Raw genomic sequence first — 20,706 nt, 5'->3', positions numbered from 1 at the left:
TGCGAGTTTTGATCAAAAAATGCCCTATAAGCCCGAGTCTATGATGCGTTTGAACTAATTACGGACTGAAGTACCGTCACTCTCGCAATTTCAAGTTAACGTTCAAGTTGTTGGTGATGAGGTTCCTGTGGTGACCTGGCAAAACATCAAGGCAATCCTTGACATTGCAACACCGACGTTCCACAAAAGATGTCTTCGAGTACTTTCGGAGAATGGTTACTTGTGCGTTCAGTCACTGGTACTTCTTTCAAAGGCCTCATCATGATCACAGATTCACTACGCGTCGATTAAGAGCCGATCGCCAAACGAAGGCCGTAGACGATGGAAGCTTCAGGTCGCACAGAAGTTCTGGGCTTCGAGCGAAAAAACGTTGTCATCTGTAAGCACTGAGCAAATCACGATCTTGTTCGCATATGATCCCCGGCGTTCAAACATATCCCAGACCACTGCCATCGGTACTGATGGCGATGCGGAATTCCACATGGATAGTGATCCTTTTGACGAAGCGTCGACTAACAGAGAAGAGCTGGGGATCCTGCTGCGAACTGATTTTTCCGATGAGGCTGCTTGGTTGGCTTTCTCCAGTCGATTGGAAGAAGGAGAGAAGGAGTTTGCAGATAGCCCTTTGGAAGAAGATGACACGACGATGGACGATCAACTTGAGCCCAACAAAGCAAGTCCGAGTGGTACCGCTGCAACTACTACGACAGCAGAAGATGGCAGCCATGAATCTGATGATGACTCGGAGAGCTCACTCAGTACAATCTTTCATATCATCAATCCGTCTTTATCCCAGGAACGTGCTCTGCTAACCAACATCTCAAATCTTGTGGCGCTTCGCCTCTTTAATGATGTGGATGTTCGACAAGCCCCCACTCCTCCACCAGATACCAAACGCATCAGGCCCCCAAACAGATTAGTTGACTCAGGTGGCTGGCAGGAGGTCTATGTGGGAAAGAACTTGTGGATATACGATGCAAAGTCCAACAGCGATCAATGCGTGCGAGTGGTCAGTCAGAGCAGCTCGGACATGTATGGGACAGCAACGTGAGCCGATGAAATACACTTGGTCACCAGTGCTAATTATCATCACAGGGCCGACAGCTGGAGAGCTAGGGTATCTCACATCTGCGAACTGCAAGTAAACCTGTCTTCTGGCGCGATGAAGATCGACTTTGGAGGCCTGGATCGCTGGGATTACGCGGAACGTCAACGAAACATGCGGGAAGCTGAGACTCCAGGAGTTTTGTGAATGCCATAGATTCTACCAGGAATTGAGAAATGCAATGTTTTTTTTTTGAGATGCAAGCAGCCTGCTACAGTAAAAACGATGCGTAGGGTAAACCTCAATCTGTCCTCCACCACGCGACTTCCCCGGAAGATTTTAAGAAGTGACAGTCCAGACACGAACAAGGTTGTCAGTGAATCCACCAAACAACGTCTGCCCGTCTGCTGACCATGCGATTGACACACACTCGGGTTCCCGTGAGTTGGGGCCAACATCAGTGAAGCTGGGCTTGAGCTCGTCAACAATTGACCTAGGGATCACGCCGATAAGCTAGATTTCGTAACACAATTTGGAAGTACGTACTTGCTCTCAAGGTCAAAGATTTTAACGCAGCTGGCAGTGGCAGCGCATAGCCAGTAGCGGTTGGGCGAGAACACAAGAGCATTGACGATGTCACCAGCCTCAAGCGAGTAAAGGTGCTTGCCCTCGTTCAGGTCCCAAAGCATGGTAATGCCGTCCTTGCCACCTGATGCAGCAAGGGAACCATCAGGAGAGACAGAGATAGTGTTGATGTAGCCGGTGTGGCCGTAGTGGTTGGTCTTTAATTTGAACTTGGAGAGTTCCCAGACCTATCAAAGTAGTGTTAGCACTGAGTGTACCATGGCATTGCTACGAGCGATTCATAGATCTTTGATGAAAAATGTTCATCTCATGTGGTTACTCTCGAAGTAGCGAATAAAGATAACGTTGCTCGACTAGGAGGGCCAGTAATATGAATTTTAGGGAACGCTCACCTTCACAACCTTGTCCCATCCACAAGACACAATAACAGGGTTCATGACGTTGGGGCTGAAGCGCACGCATGACACCCTAGACCGTATTGTCAGGGTATGATATCTATTTGAGCATGACTCCCACGCACCACTCAGTGTGACCATCATCCTTGATATCATACTTGCACTCTCCAAGAGTGTTCCAAAGTTTGATTGTTCGGTCACGCGAACCAGAGACAATCTGTCTGTTGTCTGCGCTGAAGCTGACAGACAAGACATCGGAGGTGTGGCCAACAAATCTGCGGGTGGTCTGACCAGTGTTCAGATCCCAGAGACGCAGGGTGTGGTCCCAAGAGGAGGAAAGGGCGAATTGTCCATCGGAAGAGATGACGATGTCAGAGACGAAGTGGTTGTGGCCATGAAGAATTCGTTTGGGGTAGCCGTACGTGTCTTCATCACGAGTAAGCTGCCAGACGATGATGGTCTTGTCTGGGCCCTAAGGTCAACTAAAGAATTATGCAAAAATGTCATTCATACCTCGGGAAGCCGTCAGAATCATGTCTGGGTTCTCCGAGGAGGTAGCAATAGCGGTAACCCATCCTTTGTGGCCGGGGAGGGAGCCGAGAAAACGCAAGGATTCAGCCATTAGTCGTAAGTCGCTGGATATCGAGAGGGACTCAGATGAGTATGGCTTCAGGTTAGGCGTGACGTGACAGCCACCGTGACTTTAGCTGCATAGTTCTCCGGCATATTCCGCCTTATGAGGTCTGACGTCCCACACTCTCTTCACAACCTGCATGCACTTGACACGGACCGGGATAACTTTGAGCATGGTGAGTCCGCGTGACTGCGTATCATTTATGATGTTATTCTTTCAATATTTGCTACTTCAGAGGCTAGTCCGATGAGACCAATTTTCCACCAAGATCTCTGATATCTATCTCATTGTGCTCCGCAGTACTTTGGCTGACTGTCCTTTTAATTAATAGGTCCGGGTTCCATGGGAAATTTTCGGCCCTACTTGTACAATACAGCTGGTGTAGCAATTCAAATGATCCTTATTCAAATATCCGTTACATATAAACCGACGCATAATCAGTGTTCGAACATTCCACGGTCGCCTGTGGTTGTATGCCTTATCTCCATGCAGTGTTCATCCATGTGGTTCGTATTATTTTGGTCATGTTGAAGTCCGACATCGGTTGCCGCAACAGCGAATGCGAATAAACCCGCAAACATTCACTCTGCATCAATTCATAGCTCCATCGGCAGAATCACTGTGGTTCAGCACGTCTCAGCATAAGGCACCTATCTGCCTTGTTCCACGCTTCGACACATATTCATCCCATTCTCACCGAGTTTGACTGAGTCTTAACTACACTATATGATCTGAGTGATAAAGGCCTTTTCCCTATCTGTGTTGATTCTGTCTGTTGACCATACGATAATAACATGCAAGAGAAGACGAGGACGCCAGTCATCAGTAAGTGGTCGGTCGAATACGCTGTGCTCACTCTTATCTGACCATGGCTCGTAGTCGACACTGACCCTGGCGTGGATGACATTCTAGCCATGTTTGTTTTCGATTCCCTCCATAAATTCAGAGAAACTTTGTTCTAAAAGCACCGACAGCCTGCTTGCCATCACATCCCCCGAACTCGAAATCCTTGCATACATCATTTCATTCGGTACGTAAATGCGTTGGGATAGGCTGAAATGAGAACCTTATCAATATTTGATAACAGGGAACACCGATGTTCACGCAGCTCAGTTAAGGCGCCGCTCAATCCAAGTCTCAAAGTAACTGAACGTGACTCCGCAGCGACAACATCTACAAGCTTTACCAGGCAATAGGGCGTCACATTGCGCTAAACCCTGAAGATGCCGCAAGGTTTCCGAATTTTTCACCCACAGTCCCACCCCTCCTTGTGGTCGGACCAGATGGACCCTTAGAAGGTGGACGGCACTTTGCTCAATACTTCCACGGCCGGTAAGTTTCTCTTCAACTTTGGAGATAGGTTCTCATTGTTACTGTAGTGATGGTTTATCAAATATAAGCGAACGCCACCCTGACTTGAATGTCGACCTCGGAAGTTCCACTTTTTGCCACAATTTTCAACCGGTGAAAGAATCAGGTGTCGAGGTGGCCTTGCGCTTACTGGAGTCACGTCCTGACAGAAGCATCACATATGTAGTCCTGGGTCCGATGACTAACCTGGCACAACTTGTGCGCCAACACCGTCAAACATTTGTGGATAAAATCGGTCGAGTCATTGCCATGGCGGGAGCCTTAGATGTTCCCGGAAATACTACTTCGGTCGCGGAATGTAAGTGGTTAAAGGCGTGTTCGTGTAGAAAATCCTACTAACCTTGTTTGCATATGCAGTTAATGTTTTTGCTGATCCTTACGCAGCAAAAGAACTTTTAGTGCCGACAGATCTTACCAGTGGTCTCCCGCTCGACAGAGTGATACTCGCTCCCTTGGATATCACTACTAACCACGAACTCCCTTTGCCGCATTATATACAAACGGTAGACCCTGCGTTCAAGTCTACAGCCCAACCGTCGAATGCGGATGGTAAATCACCCCTTGTCCACTTTACAAGCTCTGTCTTCGAACGCACGAGGGAAATCATGATCGAGTCTGGAAAGGATGTACTAGAGTTGCATGATATTGTCGCCATTTGGTGCGCAATCGAGAATCCACCTGAAATTACTCCAGCTGGCAGTCTTCCTGGAATGTCGACTGGATGGGCTATAGCCGAGCGAACATTCGATATTGAACGGTGCGATCCTGCGTGTTCCCGATTATTTATTGTTTACCTGATGTGTTTCATATAAAGGAGCGGAGAAATTACTCGTGGCATGTTCGTCACTGACCGAAGAGTGGAGAATACCACATATGCACCTGGTACCAATCGGGCAGAGGTCCAAACTCTGCTTGACCTGCGACAGATCGGGCACGGGCTCCTCGAGTCCACCGCGCTGCCTGCGAGAGTAGAGGCCGAAGACCCAGCGCTTGAGCAGAGACAAGGGAAAGGCGTAGCATGCCTCGTGGAAACGCCAGGGCCAAGCGTTCTTCTCCAATTGCTGACACGTAGGGTCTGGGGCATCCAATGATTGTCATTGCCACATGTAGATTGATCAATGGAAAGTTGTACCTGGCTGATAATCATCGCGACTATGCGCATGCGTCAGACGGATCTATCACGTTTCCAGTGATTTTTATTGGAACTCCGTATACTGTCCAGTGTCACGAACGTATCAGTAAATGGAGGCATCACTTACGGGGTTGCGATAGCTGTGACTCATAGATCTTGAGTCCAACTTGAACAGATGTAGCTACTAAGTACTGAGTCAGATGTTCAAGACCCTCACACTCTTCCCGTTTTCTCCTGGTTCCGCATCAATCTGATAGGTGTCCCGTGTTTTTCCCCTTTCATCCTCTTCTCTCCCCCGCTTGTCTCCGCAACACCTTTCTTTTTTTCCATGTCCAAATCGAATTTCTCAAACTGAACTAAAGAAAATGTGGCTGAAACAGCTTGTATGAGTTGTATCGTTGACTTCGAAGTTGAAACTTATCTTAACTCGCTAAGCCCCCATCATGATTCGACTCGGGACTTGCCGCGTTCAGTAGTGTTACATGGTACGCAAAACCAATACTGACCAACACGATGAACGGCAGCATACCGGTAAACAAGGTCCCTGCCGATGAAGTTTGGCCCTTTCCTTTAGTACCAGGCTCACCGTTGTTCTTATTAGGCTGCTACCAGCGAACCAAAAATTAGAACAACTGGTGAGTGCTAGTCAACTTTTCCTCTCATTTGCTATACTCATGAGCAGTCTGACAGTGCCAGCCGAAAATATACGGACGGCTTACCATAACGAGTTACGACTTCTGAATCCCTTGCAACACGGACCATTCAGGAAGCTATGTCTTCTGAATCCAAATCCTCTGCCACGCCGTCCACGGAGGAAGCTTCACCGCAACCCCAAAAACCAACTCCAAAGCACGAATTTGAAGTGCATAATGAAATCGTTATGTATCTCGTCTTCTTGCACGACAACGTACACATCGTGAGTTATTCAGATAGTGGCGTGATGTGCAAGTGGAACTGCAATACAGGACTTCTGGTCAGGGAACCATGGGAAGACAAGGGGGAAGACGAGGGGGAAGACGAGAGGGGAGAGATAGTTGCACTAGTGCTTTCACCAGACGGGAAGACTATTGCGTGCGGAAGGTATGACGGATGTGTTGAGCGATGGGATACCGACGGAAATATGATTGAAGGCGAGTGGGCGGATCATGATGGTGGGCGAGTAAAATCACTGTCTACTGGCGTGTGTGGGCGACCAGGGTATCGCACAACTATGGGATACAGAATCCTATCAACCACTTGGCGAGCCATTCAGCCAGGATTATTACAATCGCCTTCACCATGTGTCATTCTCTCGAGATGGGAGATACATCACACATGGCGGGAACAACAGCAAAATAACTTTGTGGATGGTCAAAGACATAGCTCCTGAGCTTCCGGTACGTGATTTTACAACCATACTTCAGGGTGACAAGGTACACAGAAGGACACTCGACCCTAGTCACCTGCCTTAATGTCAGTACTCTCCCATTCAACTGTCTTCTTCCCATTATTCACAGAACCGTCACAGGTCGACGCTACGAACCCTCTTGTACAATCGTGGGTGATGATTACGGTGACTTTTTCCAGGTAAGCTTCATGTTTCATCATGCAAAGGGTACCAGTATTGATAATAAGTGTACTCGTCATCTTCGCAGTCATATCATCCTTCGGTACCGTCAGGCCCCTCCCGTCGCTCTCCGCGACCCCGTGCTTCCTCGGCTCGACACCTCTGGAACGTCTTCATTCCCTCTCGTCAGCGTCCAACAGCGAATGAGCCCATTGCGCTGCAACAACGTCCAAAGCGCAGTCTCTTCGCACGGTACACTGGCCCGCAGCCCGTAACAGTCGCTGCCGCAAGGGGAAAAAAAGGTAGTGTATTAGATGTCCCTTGTTCTGCCATGTACATAACCGAACCTCCAGCGGCGCTGGATAGCACTTCCCCCTAAGAAGACCAATGCCCAGACTGGCCAGTCGTCCTCAACGGCAGCTCAGCCTATAGCAATACCACAGCCCCAGCCCCAGCCTGCAGCAATACCACAGCCTCAGCCTCAGGTACAGGTGGCGACACAGCAATCTCTCACGTATCTGGTCGCTTGTCTTCACACATCAGTTTTCCTGCCGTCCCTCGCACGCCTGTCTGGTTGACGGTTCATCAAAAAACGATAAGTGGATTATACATAATTCTACATTCCGCGCTAGTCAGAGGTACTCATCTTGCAATGATCTCCTTTGAATCTTCTCTGCTGAGGTTGAGCAACATTGGTACTGTAGTATCAGTACACAAGTCAGTGAGGGTAAAGTTAAGCAGCTCGACCCACGTAGACTACTACTCCGAGGATCCGTTCATAATCCAAATTCAAACTCAGGGTCGTTTTACCAGTATATTCATCGACAACTTGCCTCAGACGGGCTGATCACCAGTCTACGGCCCCACGGCAGCACTCTGTAAGGTGGTGGTAGAACTTGGCAGAACCGGTATCCGAGACTCCTTGAAGCAGACGGCCTTTCATTGGAAAAACCTTCCAATCAATTTCAAAATTCACCCACTTGAGGTCTTTGCTATGATGATCCTCTCGATTGCAGAGGATCTTGAAACATCCTTCGCGTGGGCACCTGCATTCTCGACCGAGCAGATATGGCATTTTTGCAAGTCCAGAGAGTATCTTGCCTGATGACATTTGCCACTAAATCAAGTTGTAGCTCTCGAAGAGGACTAAAGAAGTTCAACATTGCCGAAGTTGAAGTGTTCAAGAGCCGGAGCTAAGAAGGACTCATTGTATTATGTAAACATCATGAGAGTTTTGCGCTCCGGGTTACACTGAACCGGCAGGGCTGAGTACTTGACCCCTGCTGTTCTGTTCACGCAACGGGTTCATAAGCAGCCCGAAGCACACACATGCGGCTGCATGCGGCGGCCGCCAAAATCGCGTGCGGCCAAGTCCCCATTTCTAGCACACCAGTGGGTTTCGCCAGCTGTGGGAACCAAGCAGTCTGAAACAACAGCGTTCTCATGCTGAAGCCCTAACGTACGACCCATCACGGCACGCTTCTATATCTCGTTTTTATCGCCGCCATCATGTGGGCACTTGCCTCCATTGGCTTGTCGCTTGATAATACTTAGCCATGAGAATGTCTGATAGTCTATAAGTACCTGAAGTTAATTGGCCGTCACTGATGACTTTATTTAGATCTCTGAATCCCTGCCGGCGTACACTGACATGTTTATGAGAACGCTCATTCGGGCTGGCCTTGCGCTGGTACTAGCAGCTAGCATATCCATAACTCTCGTTGTCTCTGTTGTCAAAGACAATCAAGTTGCTAATACGGAAACAGGGCACGTCGAGATTCGATCCAAGGTTCACAATGCAACTGGCATTCGTTACATCAAGAACTCAGGAATCTGTGAAACAACCCCGAATGTTACCCAAATCTCTGGTTACATTAACGTTGGAACAAACATGTCCATGGTATATCTTTGTTCCCTATGTCCCAGATGCTAAGCTGACTTAAGATACAGTGGTTCTGGTTCTTCGAGTCTAGAAACTCACCGGAAACAGCCCCATTCACTCTATGGTAGGTCACCCGGAAGCTGGGCCGCACAAGTACCTGAGTCGAGTTGCACCTCTGAACTGCTTTCGCAGGTTGAATGGCGGCCCTGGATGTTCTTCTATGATCGGATTATTTCAAGGTCGTTTGGTTTAATTGCCCTTTGATTTACTTCTAAATTTCCACAGAAAATGGGCCATGCTTGGTGAATGCCGACCGTAATTCCACCACTCTTAACCCCTACAGGTATGTCAAAATCATGGTCATTTTGATACACTAATCCAACATGGATTTCAACTTCCTACTACAGCTGGAACAATCTTAGCAACAGTATGTAGCACGTAATCCTCTGATTTCGTTGCCAGAGCCGACTTCCTCAGCCAGTGATCTACATCGACCAGCCAATAGGAACAGGGTTTTCTTACGGTACCGATACGGTAAACAGCACGGAGGCCGCTGCGCCCTTTGTATGGACTGCATTTCAGGTTTTGTTTGAAAGCCAGCTATTTTCGAAGTATGCCAGTCGAGAGTCAGTCGCTTAACTCAGCTATCACGGACGATTACTTATGCCAGACTTAGGTTCATATTTGCCACAGAGAGCTATGGTGGTCACTACGGACCCAGCTTTGTGACCTACTTCGATGGGCAAAACGCCTTAATTGCTAGCGGGGAGATTGATGCTGTTCCAATTGTTGTCAGCGCCCTGATGATTAACAAGCAAGTCACTTTCTTGAATTACTGATACCCTGTTGAATGAGAATTCACAGTGGCTGGTATGATCCGCTCATTCAGAACATCGCATACCTAGACTTTGCGACTTATGCCCCTGGCTATGGACAGCTCCAACCAGATGACGTTCTCAAGAACATTTCGGATTACCTATACGGTCCTGATGGTTGCGTAGCGCAGGAGAATGCCTGCTACGCTGCTGGAACTTCCACAAACTCAAACAAGATTTGCCGGGACGCCGATAATTACTGCGTGAGTGATATATCAATGCTATATGTACGGATGTCACCAAACTGTTCCAGATTGACAATGTCTTCACCCCTGCTGCGGGCGATTACGACAGCTATGATATCCGCCAAAATTCATCTGCTTTGTTCCCCCCTGAATACTATGTGCATTATCTACGCAAACAGGATATTATGAAAAAGATCGGTGCTCAGGTCAAATACGAGGAATGCCCAGACGCACCCTATGAGAAGTTTGTAAAGACAGGCGACGTATGTGTTTTTCTGACTTCTTTCCTCGAGTGCTAAATTTAGCCTCCTGTTAAAGGACGCTAGAACATGGCTACCCCAGCTATCGGCTCTGGTCAACTCTAGGATGAAAATTTTGATTTGGGTGCGTGCTTAGTGACTGCTTCATTGTCTGTTAATTTACCAGGGAACAGGCTGGAGATGCTGATATGAAGTCCGTTTTGTGTTGTAATGACTTTTTGTATGATCCTGACGCTTCTCATTGACTGTAGTTGCAACTGGCTTGGGGTAGGTCGTCGCATATTTTTCTGCCAACTTCGCTGAATTATTCTCGCCAATAGGGCCACGCGTCAGTTCTAGCGATGGATTGGTATGGCAACGAGACGCTCCACAATACCCCACTCACCAATATGACGATCGACGGCAAGCCTGTTGCGGCTGTGCAGAACGTCGACAACTTCTCTTTTGCGTGAGTCATTTTTCATCTCAGCTTGTTAACAAGAGACATACCTCATTATTTTACGTTTTAGACGGGTGTTTGGTGCTGGACACGAAGTGGTTAGTTAACTCTCCTGAGAATGATGATACCTGCTGATCCTTGTTATGTCATTGGTAGGCTGCCTTCCAGCCCCAAGCAGCTTTGGAAATTTTCTCGCAGGTTGTTCGCAAGGAGCAACTTCACTCCGTCTGAACAGTGAATTTGGGAGCACACATCGTGAATTCGGTCGGACGTTATTGATGTATTCGACCAGTGAGAAAACGTTCTTCATTAATCAAGCGAGCCAAACTTCGAAATCTGCATATCTACTTATTATGCAGCGAACTTTTTTATGCACATGTACATGACGTGAAATAAACCCTAGGTCCGATCATAGGACGTACGGCCCTACGATAAAAATTGTTTCATCCACAAATATGATTGACTTCGGTCAGTGCTACATGTGTTAGATTCATGGGAGATCATCGGTCCATTTTGGTAAGTAAGAGTGGCTTATCGCCTTCACGAAATTCGACAGGAGGGCAGAATAAACGCACCTGTGTTTGTTGACTGCCGGTTCGGATGTTATCAGGCTGCCGCGTTCGTAAGCCCGGTTTTACTGTTCGATTTTCAACTTCATACAGGTGTTGACACTGATTCAGGGAGTGATATTTTTGACTTGGATAGATCTAAGAGAAATGCACGAGCCAAGGTTCACGAAGTTATATGGACCTGGCTTGAGAGGGACAAAGGAGGCTACAATGCTCCGGTGATGAGTCACCAGTACTTGATGCGATTCCACATCCTTGGATCTCTGCACGATATATCCTTACTAGCTGAGGATGACCGTAACTTGCTCTAGAACAATCTACAGAATATGATCTGACCTTGGAGCGGTATCTACCCGCGTGGTTCTCGCATGCCACGGCGCAACGTGAGTTCCAAAGAAGGGGAAGTTCAGAGCATGAAGCTTGTCTTCAAGGAGGGTCCACGGTAGAATCATAATCCATAGCTTCGCGATTCTCGTAGGCCAAGTAGTGTGCTGTAGTATGCAAACGTGAGAGTGAACAATCAAACAACAGTACAACAAACGCTAGCTATCGGGATTCGGATGTGACGCTTAGAATCCGAGGACCGACTCGGGGGTCAACCAACAGTATTCCTTCTCTTCATGCACTCACAGCGCATTTTGCTGCACCAAGTTGACGACCGTTTAACGCTTAACAGTCATTCAAATGCGTGTCTGCACCTCTCGCGTTATATCCGAAACCATTGCAAAGTCGGTGCGAGTGCGGCCTCAGGGAGTAGGCTCATCAAAAATGACGCAGAGGATCTTTGACACGCACCGCAAGCTGTAAGGCGCACTGGCAGGAGGAGAATAGGAAGGTAATATGACAAAGAAATGACGATCGATCTTTACCGTGGTCGAAACATCAGTATTGAAAGCCTCTGAACCATGAATGGTCATGACCGGAAATCTTACCTGGTCGACGTTTGGTCGCACTTCGAAAGCCTATACAAATGCGCTGGTCGTGCATTGCAGTTGTCAAAGATACTCCTGTGTCCTCAGGTATGACATCTCATCTTTATAACCAGTTATTTCATGCACATGCTGTCGCTCCATCCGATCCAGACTTCTGGATTCAGGTCGCACCAGGACATGCGTATGTTGCTTCTGTGCTGTGTTCACGAGCCGTAGCGGTTCAAAGCAATGCCAGATATGACTGTTCAACGGTGAAGGCATTTCTGGTGCTCCCTTGAGTTGATGCCATGGGTGAGTGAATTTTTACTCCTTTACCGTTCACGGTATCCGGACCACCCGTCCTTCTTGGCCAGGAGATTATTCCTTGCGAATTATGTTGTCTTGCTCTTCGTACAAACACTAAAAAGCGATCGGTTGTAGGCTCTCAGTTGGCTGGCAAAGACACACCTTTACGTCAATCGACTAATGTTGCAAGGCGACGATTTCCTTCAACTCGACTGTGTAGATATGAAGATAGGAAAATCAAATTTTGGTCGAAAATATTCTCTAGCTTGGTCAGAGGTGTAATAAAGGAAACCAGATAAAATTGTGAGTACGCGCAAGGAAATACAGTTATGGTGATCTTTCCCGTGAAGCTTCGCTCTTGAGTGTCCTCGAGTGGGATGCTGGCTGTCTCTAAAATTACGGGTTTAGAACATGATGCGAGAGGTGTACATTGAATTTTGCATCGCCTATTGCACCTTGCGTGGGTTCGTTCTTGGTGACAGTTGTTGAGCAGTTCACCAGACTGTTTCTCCCAGAGCACCGACATGACTCGTGGAGACCTGATGAGTCTTGTCACTCATGCGAATTGGCCATGGACTTACGATTATCCAACTATTTCGCGGAGCCAGAAACATAAGTTGTGATGCCCCAATCAGATTGTTGACCTCAGGGGAACACAAACATTCCATGGTTCATCCACAGCGCACTTCTTTTTTTTATCATCGTGCACTTGAAACAAGACTAAACAACTCTCGTGTGGAAGAAAAACTGACGCATCGAACAAAACAACCACCGTCCACTTAGAGAATAATGGCACCCCAAAGACAATCTTCCCCGAAAGGAAGTTCCCAGCAGTGGAAACAAACCTCAAGAATACCAGCACTGGACGAGCATATACAACGGTGGCCTTCATCCTCTGGTCCTCATCTACTGGACTTTCTATCACTACGGACGCGTACAAACAACCTTGACATTTCAAATCACTATATGGTAGCCCAGGTACGGTCCTCCCAGCTTCAACGTCTGTGCTTTCTAACTATATCTACTTGTCACCTCCAGATGACCCAATCCACCCCCTTGCCTCCTCACCACACAGTTCAGATTCTTCCGAAGCAACATATCACATAGGAAACACTAGCATGCATATGGGTCGATTACCCGGGCCCGAGCCCGCATGCATTCCCTATCCAGGCTACGCCACCTACCATCCGTACGGTGTGCCGCCTCATTGGATGCGTGGTCCTGCGCCCCCATACACGCCTGTCGTACCTTCAACTGATGCGGGTGCTGGAGTTGCGCACCACACGTTCCAAGTGGGACAAAATGGTCATTACCCTACAGTGGGCGATGTCTCGCGCGCCACTCAGATTGGCCAATACCTACCGCCCAATGCTGCTGCTCCCCCACCAGCGCACACCCTATATCATCAACCCTTCCCATCTATTCCGGGAGGTGCGAACCCTTACGCGTACGCTCCACCCATCCCACACCAAGGAATTTTCAACCAGCACCACGGGCCTGAGCTCTCAATGGGCTCTGCTTCCTCATCTCTGCCTCAAGCACCAGGTCGTGTCGTGAAAGTCCGCAAACGCCGCAAGGTCAAACAAACAAAAACAAGCTTTAGCAAGATATACAACGACGCGTTGTTTGTGAGTTTTTTATATCTCATTGAGGTCGCACTCTCAAATCTTGGGACAGAAACCCGTGCTTGATGAATACGGTCAACCCACAGGGAGATTCGTATGCTCAATAGATGGAAAGAAAATTGGACCTGACGGCTATCGTAAGCACACGATGTCCGCCAAACACCAAGGCTCCGAACTAAAGAGAATTAAATGTTCTCTTTGTTCAAAGTCGTGCGTATCCCAACTCTTATGATTGACGCATCTCATCATTAATGTTGTGGTGATTAGGTATACGAGACGTGATTCCTACAAGAGACATTTGGACAATGGCACGTGTGAACGGGCCACAGCTGTGGTCGCCCCACCGTCATACCCAGCTAGTCAAGACTCCAGAAGATCTGCTTCTTCCGCACCTGTGGCAGCACCTACCATGGTGTTTGCATATGCTTGCCTGTACCCTAGGTTTGCCCCGCCAATGTCTCAAAACGTGCAGAGTGGAACACCCAGTTTCACGACTGCTGTGACTGTCTCTCAACTAGAAGAAGGAAAGGAAGAGGAAGAGGACGACTCTGATTTTTGGGAGGCTAATGAGATGTAAGGATGCATAACCAAATTTCACCGCTACTGATTGTTTTATTGTTTGCTGTCAATCATTCACGTATTACCAAGTACAGATATTCTTTCTATTGTCCATGGCACAATAGCATGCACACTATTATGATCGCTATATATTATTGTTATTGTCATAGTGATCTGATGATTTGGTGCGGTGCTAGAGTTGCGCACCACGTGGGACAAAGGGCGATTTTTTGCACGCCACTCATGTTCACTGCTACTTAAATGCTGCTGATCCCCTACAAGACCCATCTGCGTGCGCCCTGTATCATCAACCCTTCCCATCTATTCCATGAGGTGCGAACCCCCACGCATATGCTCGTACCAAGGAATCCTCAATCAGCATCACAGGCCTGGGCTTTCAATGGGCTCTACTTCCTCATCTCTTCCTCAAGCACCAGGTCGCGTCGCGAAAGTCCGCAAACACCGTAAGGCCAAGAAAAATAAAATATGCTCTGGCAAGATATAACTGAAAAATAAAAACTCACAAACAGCGGGTCGCTGTATAATACAGCGACCCGTTGTTTGTTTGTGAGTTTTTGTTTTTCATGTCATTGTCATTGAGGTCGCACTCTCAAACCTTGGGACAGAAACCCGTGCTTAATGAATATGGTCAATCCAAAGGAAAATTCGTGTGTTCTAGGGTGCGGTGAAAAATTATCCAGCCAGTTATTAACTGGGTTATTAACCCAGGAGGATGGCAGTTAATTATTAACTGACATTTTTTAACACATATTGACAGTCGGCACGTGATTTTTTCGTTCAAGCTAACTCGTCGAAAACAGGTGTTATTAACTATTCTTGATGAAAAAACTTCTGTGCGCTGGGCAATTTCACTTCCAGACCCATTCGCCATCAGCATCGTCGGCGTCATCAATGCAAGCCACCATTTGCTCTCTTCTTACCTTTCGACACACTCCCTTGGGGTGGATCATCAGCGAGAATTTTTGTGAGTTCCGGCACGTCTAAGTCAATGTCTTCCTCGGCATCGAAAGTGGAATCACCAGGCATGTTTTCAATTTTGTCATCGAGCCAGGTATGAGTATCTTCATCAAGTATCTCCTCGTGTTCATCACCGTTTTCGATAATCAACGAACTTCCTGTGATACTGTGCGTCCGCGAAGCAGTGCTCTTTCCTTTGCCGAAAATGACCTGCTCAACATCAAAAAAGTCCAATGTGGGTTGCTCGCGCAAGCGGAATTTCTGTAAATTCAAGGTGTTAGAAATGTGCTGTGTACAAACGATATACTGACCTCGGGATCATACATATGCCATTGTCTGATCTGTGTCATATCTACGAGTGTTTGGACTTGCTGGCGATTTCTGAGGGCCGAGTTCATTCGGGTGAAAACGGACATGGTACGTTCCTCAGGCATGTCATTCGGCTTCACAGAAAATATCTTCTGTGCAATGCACTAAGGGCCAATAGATTAGCACAAGATCAATGTCAATGGACGAGCAACAACATACTGCAAGGACAGCACCTTCAGGAATCCGAGTGAGATGTGTCCACCATGACAAGATAGATTGGCCAGCTTCGACTGGAGCATCAAAGGGATACTGAAGGCGGGCATAACGGTGCAACTGACGGACAAAAGACTCCTGTACCTGCAAACGAGTAAGACCCTTCAGTGTTGGATTGTCTTTCGATTTCCATTCTGGCTCAACGACTGTCTTCAAATACTTCATAACACGACCAAAGACCCTTTGATTTGGAACTGTCTCCTCTGGTGTGCGTGGTATGGGTGGAGGAATTGTGATAGTGGGTGCGAGGGGATTGAGAGACCTTCGAAGCATGTCACAGCCGACATAGCCTGTATGTAATGTGACAATGTTCAGAAACGGAGACATGCAATTAGAAGGGGACTTACGAGGATCCAAAAAGAATGCAGCTATATAACAATCTGCAGGACCCTCCTGAATAATCTCACGGAAGCGTTTATTCACGACCGCGCGTATCTGCTCTTTTTCCTCATTGGTAAAGCCATGTGAAGAGTCATCAAACAGCTGCTTGAGCATGCTTGTGATGGCGAGAAGAAATTTATAGACATCAGACGGATCCGATTGAGAAGATTCGAGGCATACGATAGACTTCGCAATTGGGCTCTGGACCTTGACTAAATGATTGAGATCAAGTTCAAACAGAGTACCTGCATGACTATGCTTCTTCAGGAGGTCAACCATGCTAGCCTTCTGTTGGACATTTCAGGTCCGATTACTTTTCCATCTATTGAGCAAACATGGATATAGATGGCAAAGTAATCGGACCTGACAGCTACCATAAGCACACAAGATCGGGAAAACACCTAGGCCCCAAACTAAATAGATTTAAAGATACGCAGGACTTAAAACAAAGAGAACTTCGTTTATTCCAAGTCGTGCGTATCCCAACTCTTATGATTGACACATCTCATTAATTTTGTGGTGATTAGGTATACGAGACATGATTCCTATGAGAGGCACTCACAGCTGTGTAAGTCGGTGTCGGACTCGCGAGTGCGAAGGGGTGGGGAGACTGCTGGAGGATGTACGAGCGCTAAAGAGTTAGATAGTTATTAGTGAACGTTTTAGATAAAGGGAATGTGATGATTTTGAGACGTTTAGACGAGAGTTATAGATATATCAAGGAGTGCGAGAGCGAGACTGCGTGACTAGATCTGATTGCCTGTCAGTATGGACTGTACATGGGCTACTTATACTGTTAGAATAGTAAGGGTCCTTATTGATGGCTAGTCCGAAATTAAATGCGAAAAACGCAGTCCGAAGAGAGAATTGTCGCATCCGAGAAGGTAGGGTAGATATAAGCGAAAGAGTACGAAAACGAGCGAGCGGAGGTTTGAATGGGTATGGTTTGACAGGATAACGAGAGCATGCATAGGTTTTGACAGTTTTTAGATGGCTCGGTTGCGAGCAGAGCGACGGGGACGAACAGAGAGATGCGAACGAGAGTTTTAGTGCTATAACGGCCGACAAGGACTTGGTCGTGGTGAGCGCCGGTGATGTGAGGTGGTGGTAGCGGTGAGCGTTGATTCGGCTATTTCCGGCGACAAACGATTGGTCATCCTTACAGCTGTCGATCGTTCACACATGCCACACGTGTGAACGGTTGACAGCTATGGGCACCCTGGCATTCCACTTCTACGTCAGACTAGTTGGGTATGACGCCGCATCATACCCAACTAGTCTGACGCAGAAGCAGAACTCCTGGAACCTTGACTCAAGGCTCCACGAGCTCCATTTCTCAATTAGACATGGTCACAAAGCCTGCCAAAGAAGAAGAGGAGGATGAGAATGAGTATGACTATGAAATGCAATCAAATTTCACTCCTGCTACTGACTATTTTTGTTTGCTGTCAATCATTCATGTATCACCAAGTACATATATCCTTTGCATTCATCTGATGATTTGTTGGTTATAATACACACACTCCTCGCATATACATACATGCCACAGATCTAACGAGCAAGCAAGGTGAGACGAATGTCATCACCAGTCCTACTGAGCTTTTCTGATAAATCGATCGGAAACATGAACACATTTCCGCTGTAAAATCTTGAGAGAGCTTGAAATGGAGACTCTGACTATTGTGAGTATAGCGGGGCACACATGCGAAGCTAGACACAAAGGTAAGAATCTCAGTATTCAGTTCACAAATCTCTATTGACATATGTTTTTACCTAGACACAAAGGTAAGACTACGTGTACATCAGTACTTGTATTAATGTCGAACTAGGACTTTTACTCACATCTCAGTATTCGGTTCATGAATCTGAGATGTCACGATGACGGCTGGCTCCTTTTATATGGTGAGTGCGCCAGCAGGAGTTTTGATGAAAGCATATACTAAAAGAATGAAAAAGATTGCCAATGTTGACACGTCGTCTGGATTCTCCATTTGATGGTACTCGCACCTTGAGCTGCCTCATTCATCGGCTGTACTCCCATTTTCCCCTTTGGCTCTTCCCCTCTCGGCCTTAGTGTCCTCAGCTTCATTGGCTCTCAGCACTCCCCCTTGAGCACTATCCAAGCACATCATTCCTCTCAACCTCTGCAGTCTGGGTCGTGGTAGGGCTTTGGTGAAGGCATCAGCTATGTTGTCCTCTGTGGGACAATAGAAGAGCTGGAAGATGCCACTTTTGACGTGTCCCCAGACAAAATGGTATCATAAGTCGATGTGTTTTGTCCTTGACTGGAACTTCCTGTTCGAGGCTAACATGATGGCCGCTTGATTATCACAGTATATGGGGATTGGGAGATTTGGGGCTTCATAGAGTTCACCTATGAGGAGCTGTAGGAAGAGGAGCTCACGCACCACACTGGTAAGTGCGATATATTCAGCCTCTGCCGTTGATAAGGCTATTAACGGCTGCTTCCTTGCACTCCAGGCTATGGGTGCACCGTTGAACATAACGATGTACCCTGACATTGAATGTCTGTGCAGCTGGGATGCCCAATTGGTGTCAATGAAGGCTGCTAGGCCCGTGTCTGTTGCTCCTAGGGTAAGTTCCATGTTGTCAGTGGCTTTTAGATAATGGAGGGCCTGTTGTAGAGACTCGCACCTCTCAATGCTGGATATACGGCCTTGTTATCCACTAAAATTCCTACATGTACCAGCTCTTGTCCAAAGGACTAGTCATTTGTGCTCTCATGTGCACGCCCCATGTACGCGCCTCACTCATGCATCATACACACACTCGCGCCTTTTGCGCGCGTCCCTTTAGGCTTCTGCGCTCCTATCATCCATCCATCTGTTCCATGTCCTTGCTGATTTACTGGTGCGCTGTAGAGACTAATATCTCTGTGGCCTTGCAGGGATCTAAAATCCCATTGTTACTATCACTTCCCAACATAGCACGACTCATATCTCACACAGTGCGCCCAAGCGCATCGTCGGCCGCTCGCAAGCGCCAGCGCTCCAGTCGCTCCTTAGTCGCGCATCCTCGGTTCCGTCGCACATCCTCCGTCCATCCATTCCATGTCCGTTCGGTTCGTCGGTGCATATTCCGATTCTATTTTCACTGATTCTAACATATCTCCGGCGCTTATGGCCATATTTCGTATGTTTTCTGTTATGGACCCTTTATTACATATTATCTCGCGTCCGCTTCGCTTCTCAGTTCGCTTTAACGCTTGACAGCGCTTATCATTACTTAGTATATATAGACGTGTATAAATCGTGTAATAGGGATCTTTTTCTGCCCACACATCGTTGGACTATAAGTCTAAGTTAACCTCTAAAAACTCAAAAGTATCTAAGTACAATACGAGCGCCGCCGCCGTACACTACTAGAAACTCTGTCCATTCGTATTCTGACTCATCGAGAGTCGCTGCGCTCCACCACCCGCATGCGCACCGCTTCCGCTTCCGTTATAAGTCGCGCGTCGATATCTATCGTCGGCCGCTATCGCTCATCGTCGCGCGCCTAACCAGGCTTGACCAAGCGCCCGGTTCAGTGTTTCCCTCCGTTTTATACACCTAGAGGAACCTTCTCAGTAGCAATCCCCTTGGGCCGACGTATATCTCGCTCACCGAGGACTACTTGAGTTATCTCATACTACCTATATTCACCCACTTCCCATTCCTCTTCTACAGCGCTATTCTTATCTCCTCCATTGAATTAACAAACCTTCGGTCCAATGTCTGCGCTTACATATATAGAGTTATTTAAACTTAGGATATATTTAGAGTTGATATGGCACTCGGAAGTGCGCCGCATAGCGTTGAAGGTACAACAATTCAGATGGTGAGTCTGAACAATGTTGAGTCTTGCAGAACCTAGCTGCTATTCGACCCTAAAGGGTTTCTGGACTAGGCTTCAGGCTCAGAGGAGAGGAAATATCATAGAAAACTGCTGAGCACTCAGACTCATACTGGTAACTGGTGAAAAGATTACTTGCTTATGTAAGCTACAAAAGTGCCAACATAAGGTAAGGTAAAAACAGTCTCTACCAGCCCAGCCAGAAATGAATCCCTACAGCATAATCTCTCTTCTTAAATAGAGGGAGAGCTCTTTCGGTTCTGGTACTTACTTTCCCCTTATCTCAGTATACTGCAAAAGTGTATAGTGCACCTCCTTGCTTGAAATCAATTTATAATTTTCCATTGACCAACACTCACGCATCTACTACTCCTTAAGGAGCCCTTCCTCTTATCGCTCGGAATGCGCCTTCGTTCCGTGCGCACGCCCCTTGAACCTCCCACTCATGCACACATCCTGTGCACCTTCACCTCGCTCATGTGCGCCTCCACGTGCGTTACCTTCTCACACCTGCTAGCGCCCGCCTAGCTCGTAGAGTTTCCCTCTATTTTATCACTGAGGAACTTCTCTCAGTAGTTGTCCTTAGGGTCGA

At 47.4% G+C, this 20,706-nt stretch overlaps 7 protein-coding genes across 7 annotated transcripts; 5 read left to right on the top strand and 2 right to left on the bottom strand.

Annotated features, from left to right (window-relative positions):
- The first annotated feature begins 73 nt into the window (after window positions 1–73).
- F5891DRAFT_1045835 (uncharacterized protein) lies at window positions 74–1,268 on the top strand. Its single transcript, XM_041362269.1, has 3 exons — window positions 74–222; window positions 272–1,047; window positions 1,096–1,268. Exons 1-3 carry the CDS (start codon window positions 190–192, stop codon window positions 1,250–1,252), a joined length of 966 nt encoding a protein of 321 aa, XP_041223647.1. The 5' UTR covers window positions 74–189; the 3' UTR covers window positions 1,253–1,268.
- Window positions 1,269–2,774, bottom strand: F5891DRAFT_1045832 (guanine nucleotide binding protein beta subunit). Its single transcript, XM_041362268.1, has 5 exons — window positions 2,539–2,774; window positions 2,151–2,490; window positions 2,023–2,098; window positions 1,592–1,857; window positions 1,269–1,538 (listed from the first exon to the last, which is right to left on the bottom strand). Exons 1-5 carry the CDS (start codon window positions 2,645–2,647, stop codon window positions 1,385–1,387), a joined length of 945 nt encoding a protein of 314 aa, XP_041223646.1. The 5' UTR covers window positions 2,648–2,774; the 3' UTR covers window positions 1,269–1,384.
- A 548-nt stretch (window positions 2,775–3,322) lies between these two features.
- Window positions 3,323–5,224, top strand: F5891DRAFT_502302 (nucleoside hydrolase). The gene is made up of 8 exons (XM_041372051.1): window positions 3,323–3,484; window positions 3,539–3,575; window positions 3,634–3,689; window positions 3,747–3,771; window positions 3,824–3,991; window positions 4,039–4,328; window positions 4,388–4,787; window positions 4,845–5,224. Exons 1-8 carry the CDS (start codon window positions 3,454–3,456, stop codon window positions 5,119–5,121), a joined length of 1,284 nt encoding a protein of 427 aa, XP_041223645.1. The 5' UTR covers window positions 3,323–3,453; the 3' UTR covers window positions 5,122–5,224.
- An 803-nt stretch (window positions 5,225–6,027) lies between these two features.
- Window positions 6,028–6,508, top strand: F5891DRAFT_900316 (WD40-repeat-containing domain protein; the record flags this gene model as incomplete). Its single annotated transcript, XM_041373452.1, is given in 2 exon segments — window positions 6,028–6,342; window positions 6,359–6,508. Coding segments are annotated over 2 exon segments (465 nt in total), but the record flags the coding sequence as incomplete, so codon positions are not given.
- Window positions 6,509–7,953: 1,445 nt separating this feature from the next.
- F5891DRAFT_1045815 (Alpha/Beta hydrolase protein) lies at window positions 7,954–10,606 on the top strand. Its single transcript, XM_041362267.1, has 17 exons — window positions 7,954–8,272; window positions 8,330–8,608; window positions 8,659–8,714; window positions 8,783–8,829; window positions 8,876–8,933; window positions 8,998–9,017; window positions 9,072–9,216; window positions 9,267–9,404; window positions 9,455–9,668; window positions 9,719–9,913; window positions 9,969–10,034; window positions 10,084–10,103; window positions 10,162–10,177; window positions 10,231–10,358; window positions 10,382–10,384; window positions 10,429–10,447; window positions 10,506–10,606. Exons 2-17 carry the CDS (start codon window positions 8,360–8,362, stop codon window positions 10,578–10,580), a joined length of 1,449 nt encoding a protein of 482 aa, XP_041223643.1. The 5' UTR covers window positions 7,954–8,272; window positions 8,330–8,359; the 3' UTR covers window positions 10,581–10,606.
- A 2,192-nt stretch (window positions 10,607–12,798) lies between these two features.
- F5891DRAFT_1045809 (uncharacterized protein) lies at window positions 12,799–13,835 on the top strand. Its single transcript, XM_041362266.1, has 2 exons — window positions 12,799–13,113; window positions 13,174–13,835. The coding sequence occupies exon 2, from the start codon at window positions 13,254–13,256 to the stop codon at window positions 13,824–13,826; it is 573 nt and encodes a 190-aa protein (XP_041223642.1). The 5' UTR covers window positions 12,799–13,113; window positions 13,174–13,253; the 3' UTR covers window positions 13,827–13,835.
- Window positions 13,836–15,081: 1,246 nt separating this feature from the next.
- F5891DRAFT_1174403 (uncharacterized protein) lies at window positions 15,082–16,538 on the bottom strand (the record flags this gene model as incomplete). Its single annotated transcript, XM_041365667.1, has 6 exons — window positions 15,082–15,557; window positions 15,608–15,769; window positions 15,825–15,914; window positions 15,963–16,168; window positions 16,226–16,471; window positions 16,505–16,538. 6 exons carry the CDS (start codon window positions 16,536–16,538, stop codon window positions 15,228–15,230), a joined length of 1,068 nt encoding a protein of 355 aa, XP_041223641.1. The 3' UTR covers window positions 15,082–15,227.
- Window positions 16,539–20,706: the final 4,168 nt, after the last annotated feature.

This window comes from Suillus fuscotomentosus (assembly GCF_016647785.1).
Source record: "Suillus fuscotomentosus strain FC203 chromosome Unknown F5891scaffold_42, whole genome shotgun sequence".
In the NCBI taxonomy this organism is placed as follows: Eukaryota; Fungi; Basidiomycota; class Agaricomycetes; order Boletales; family Suillaceae; genus Suillus; species Suillus fuscotomentosus.
The sequence above is the reverse complement of the archived record's forward strand: the minus strand, read 5'-3'. Positions and strand labels throughout refer to the sequence as shown.

Bases quoted from the DNA above. Each gene is read 5' to 3' on its own strand.
- F5891DRAFT_1045809 (XM_041362266.1), top strand. From the start codon at position 13,254: ATGCATATGGGTCGATTACCCGGGCCCGAGCCCGCATGCATTCCCTAT.
- F5891DRAFT_1045835 (XM_041362269.1), top strand. From the start codon at position 190: ATGTCTTCGAGTACTTTCGGAGAATGGTTACTT. The intron at 223-271 runs GTGCGTTCAGTC...TCATGATCACAG, and splicing joins CTTTCGGAGAATGGTTACTT to ATTCACTACGCGTCGATTAA. The intron at 1,048-1,095 runs GTGAGCCGATGA...TTATCATCACAG, and splicing joins GACATGTATGGGACAGCAAC to GGCCGACAGCTGGAGAGCTA.
- F5891DRAFT_1045832 (XM_041362268.1), bottom strand. From the start codon at position 2,647: ATGGCTGAATCCTTGCGTTTTCTCGGCTCCCTCCCCGGCCACAAAGGA. The intron at 1,858-2,022 runs GTGAGCGTTCCC...CTACTTTGATAG, and splicing joins GATGGGACAAGGTTGTGAAG to GTCTGGGAACTCTCCAAGTT. The intron at 1,539-1,591 runs GTACGTACTTCC...CGTGATCCCTAG, and splicing joins ATCTTTGACCTTGAGAGCAA to GTCAATTGTTGACGAGCTCA.
- F5891DRAFT_1045815 (XM_041362267.1), top strand. From the start codon at position 8,360: ATGTTTATGAGAACGCTCATTCGGGCTGGCCTTGCGCTGGTACTAGCA. The intron at 8,934-8,997 runs GTATGTCAAAAT...TTCCTACTACAG, and splicing joins ACCACTCTTAACCCCTACAG to CTGGAACAATCTTAGCAACA. The intron at 9,669-9,718 runs GTGAGTGATATA...AAACTGTTCCAG, and splicing joins GGGACGCCGATAATTACTGC to ATTGACAATGTCTTCACCCC.
- F5891DRAFT_502302 (XM_041372051.1), top strand. From the start codon at position 3,454: ATGCAAGAGAAGACGAGGACGCCAGTCATCA. The intron at 3,772-3,823 runs GTTAAGGCGCCG...GTGACTCCGCAG, and splicing joins ACCGATGTTCACGCAGCTCA to CGACAACATCTACAAGCTTT. The intron at 3,992-4,038 runs GTAAGTTTCTCT...TTGTTACTGTAG, and splicing joins GCTCAATACTTCCACGGCCG to TGATGGTTTATCAAATATAA.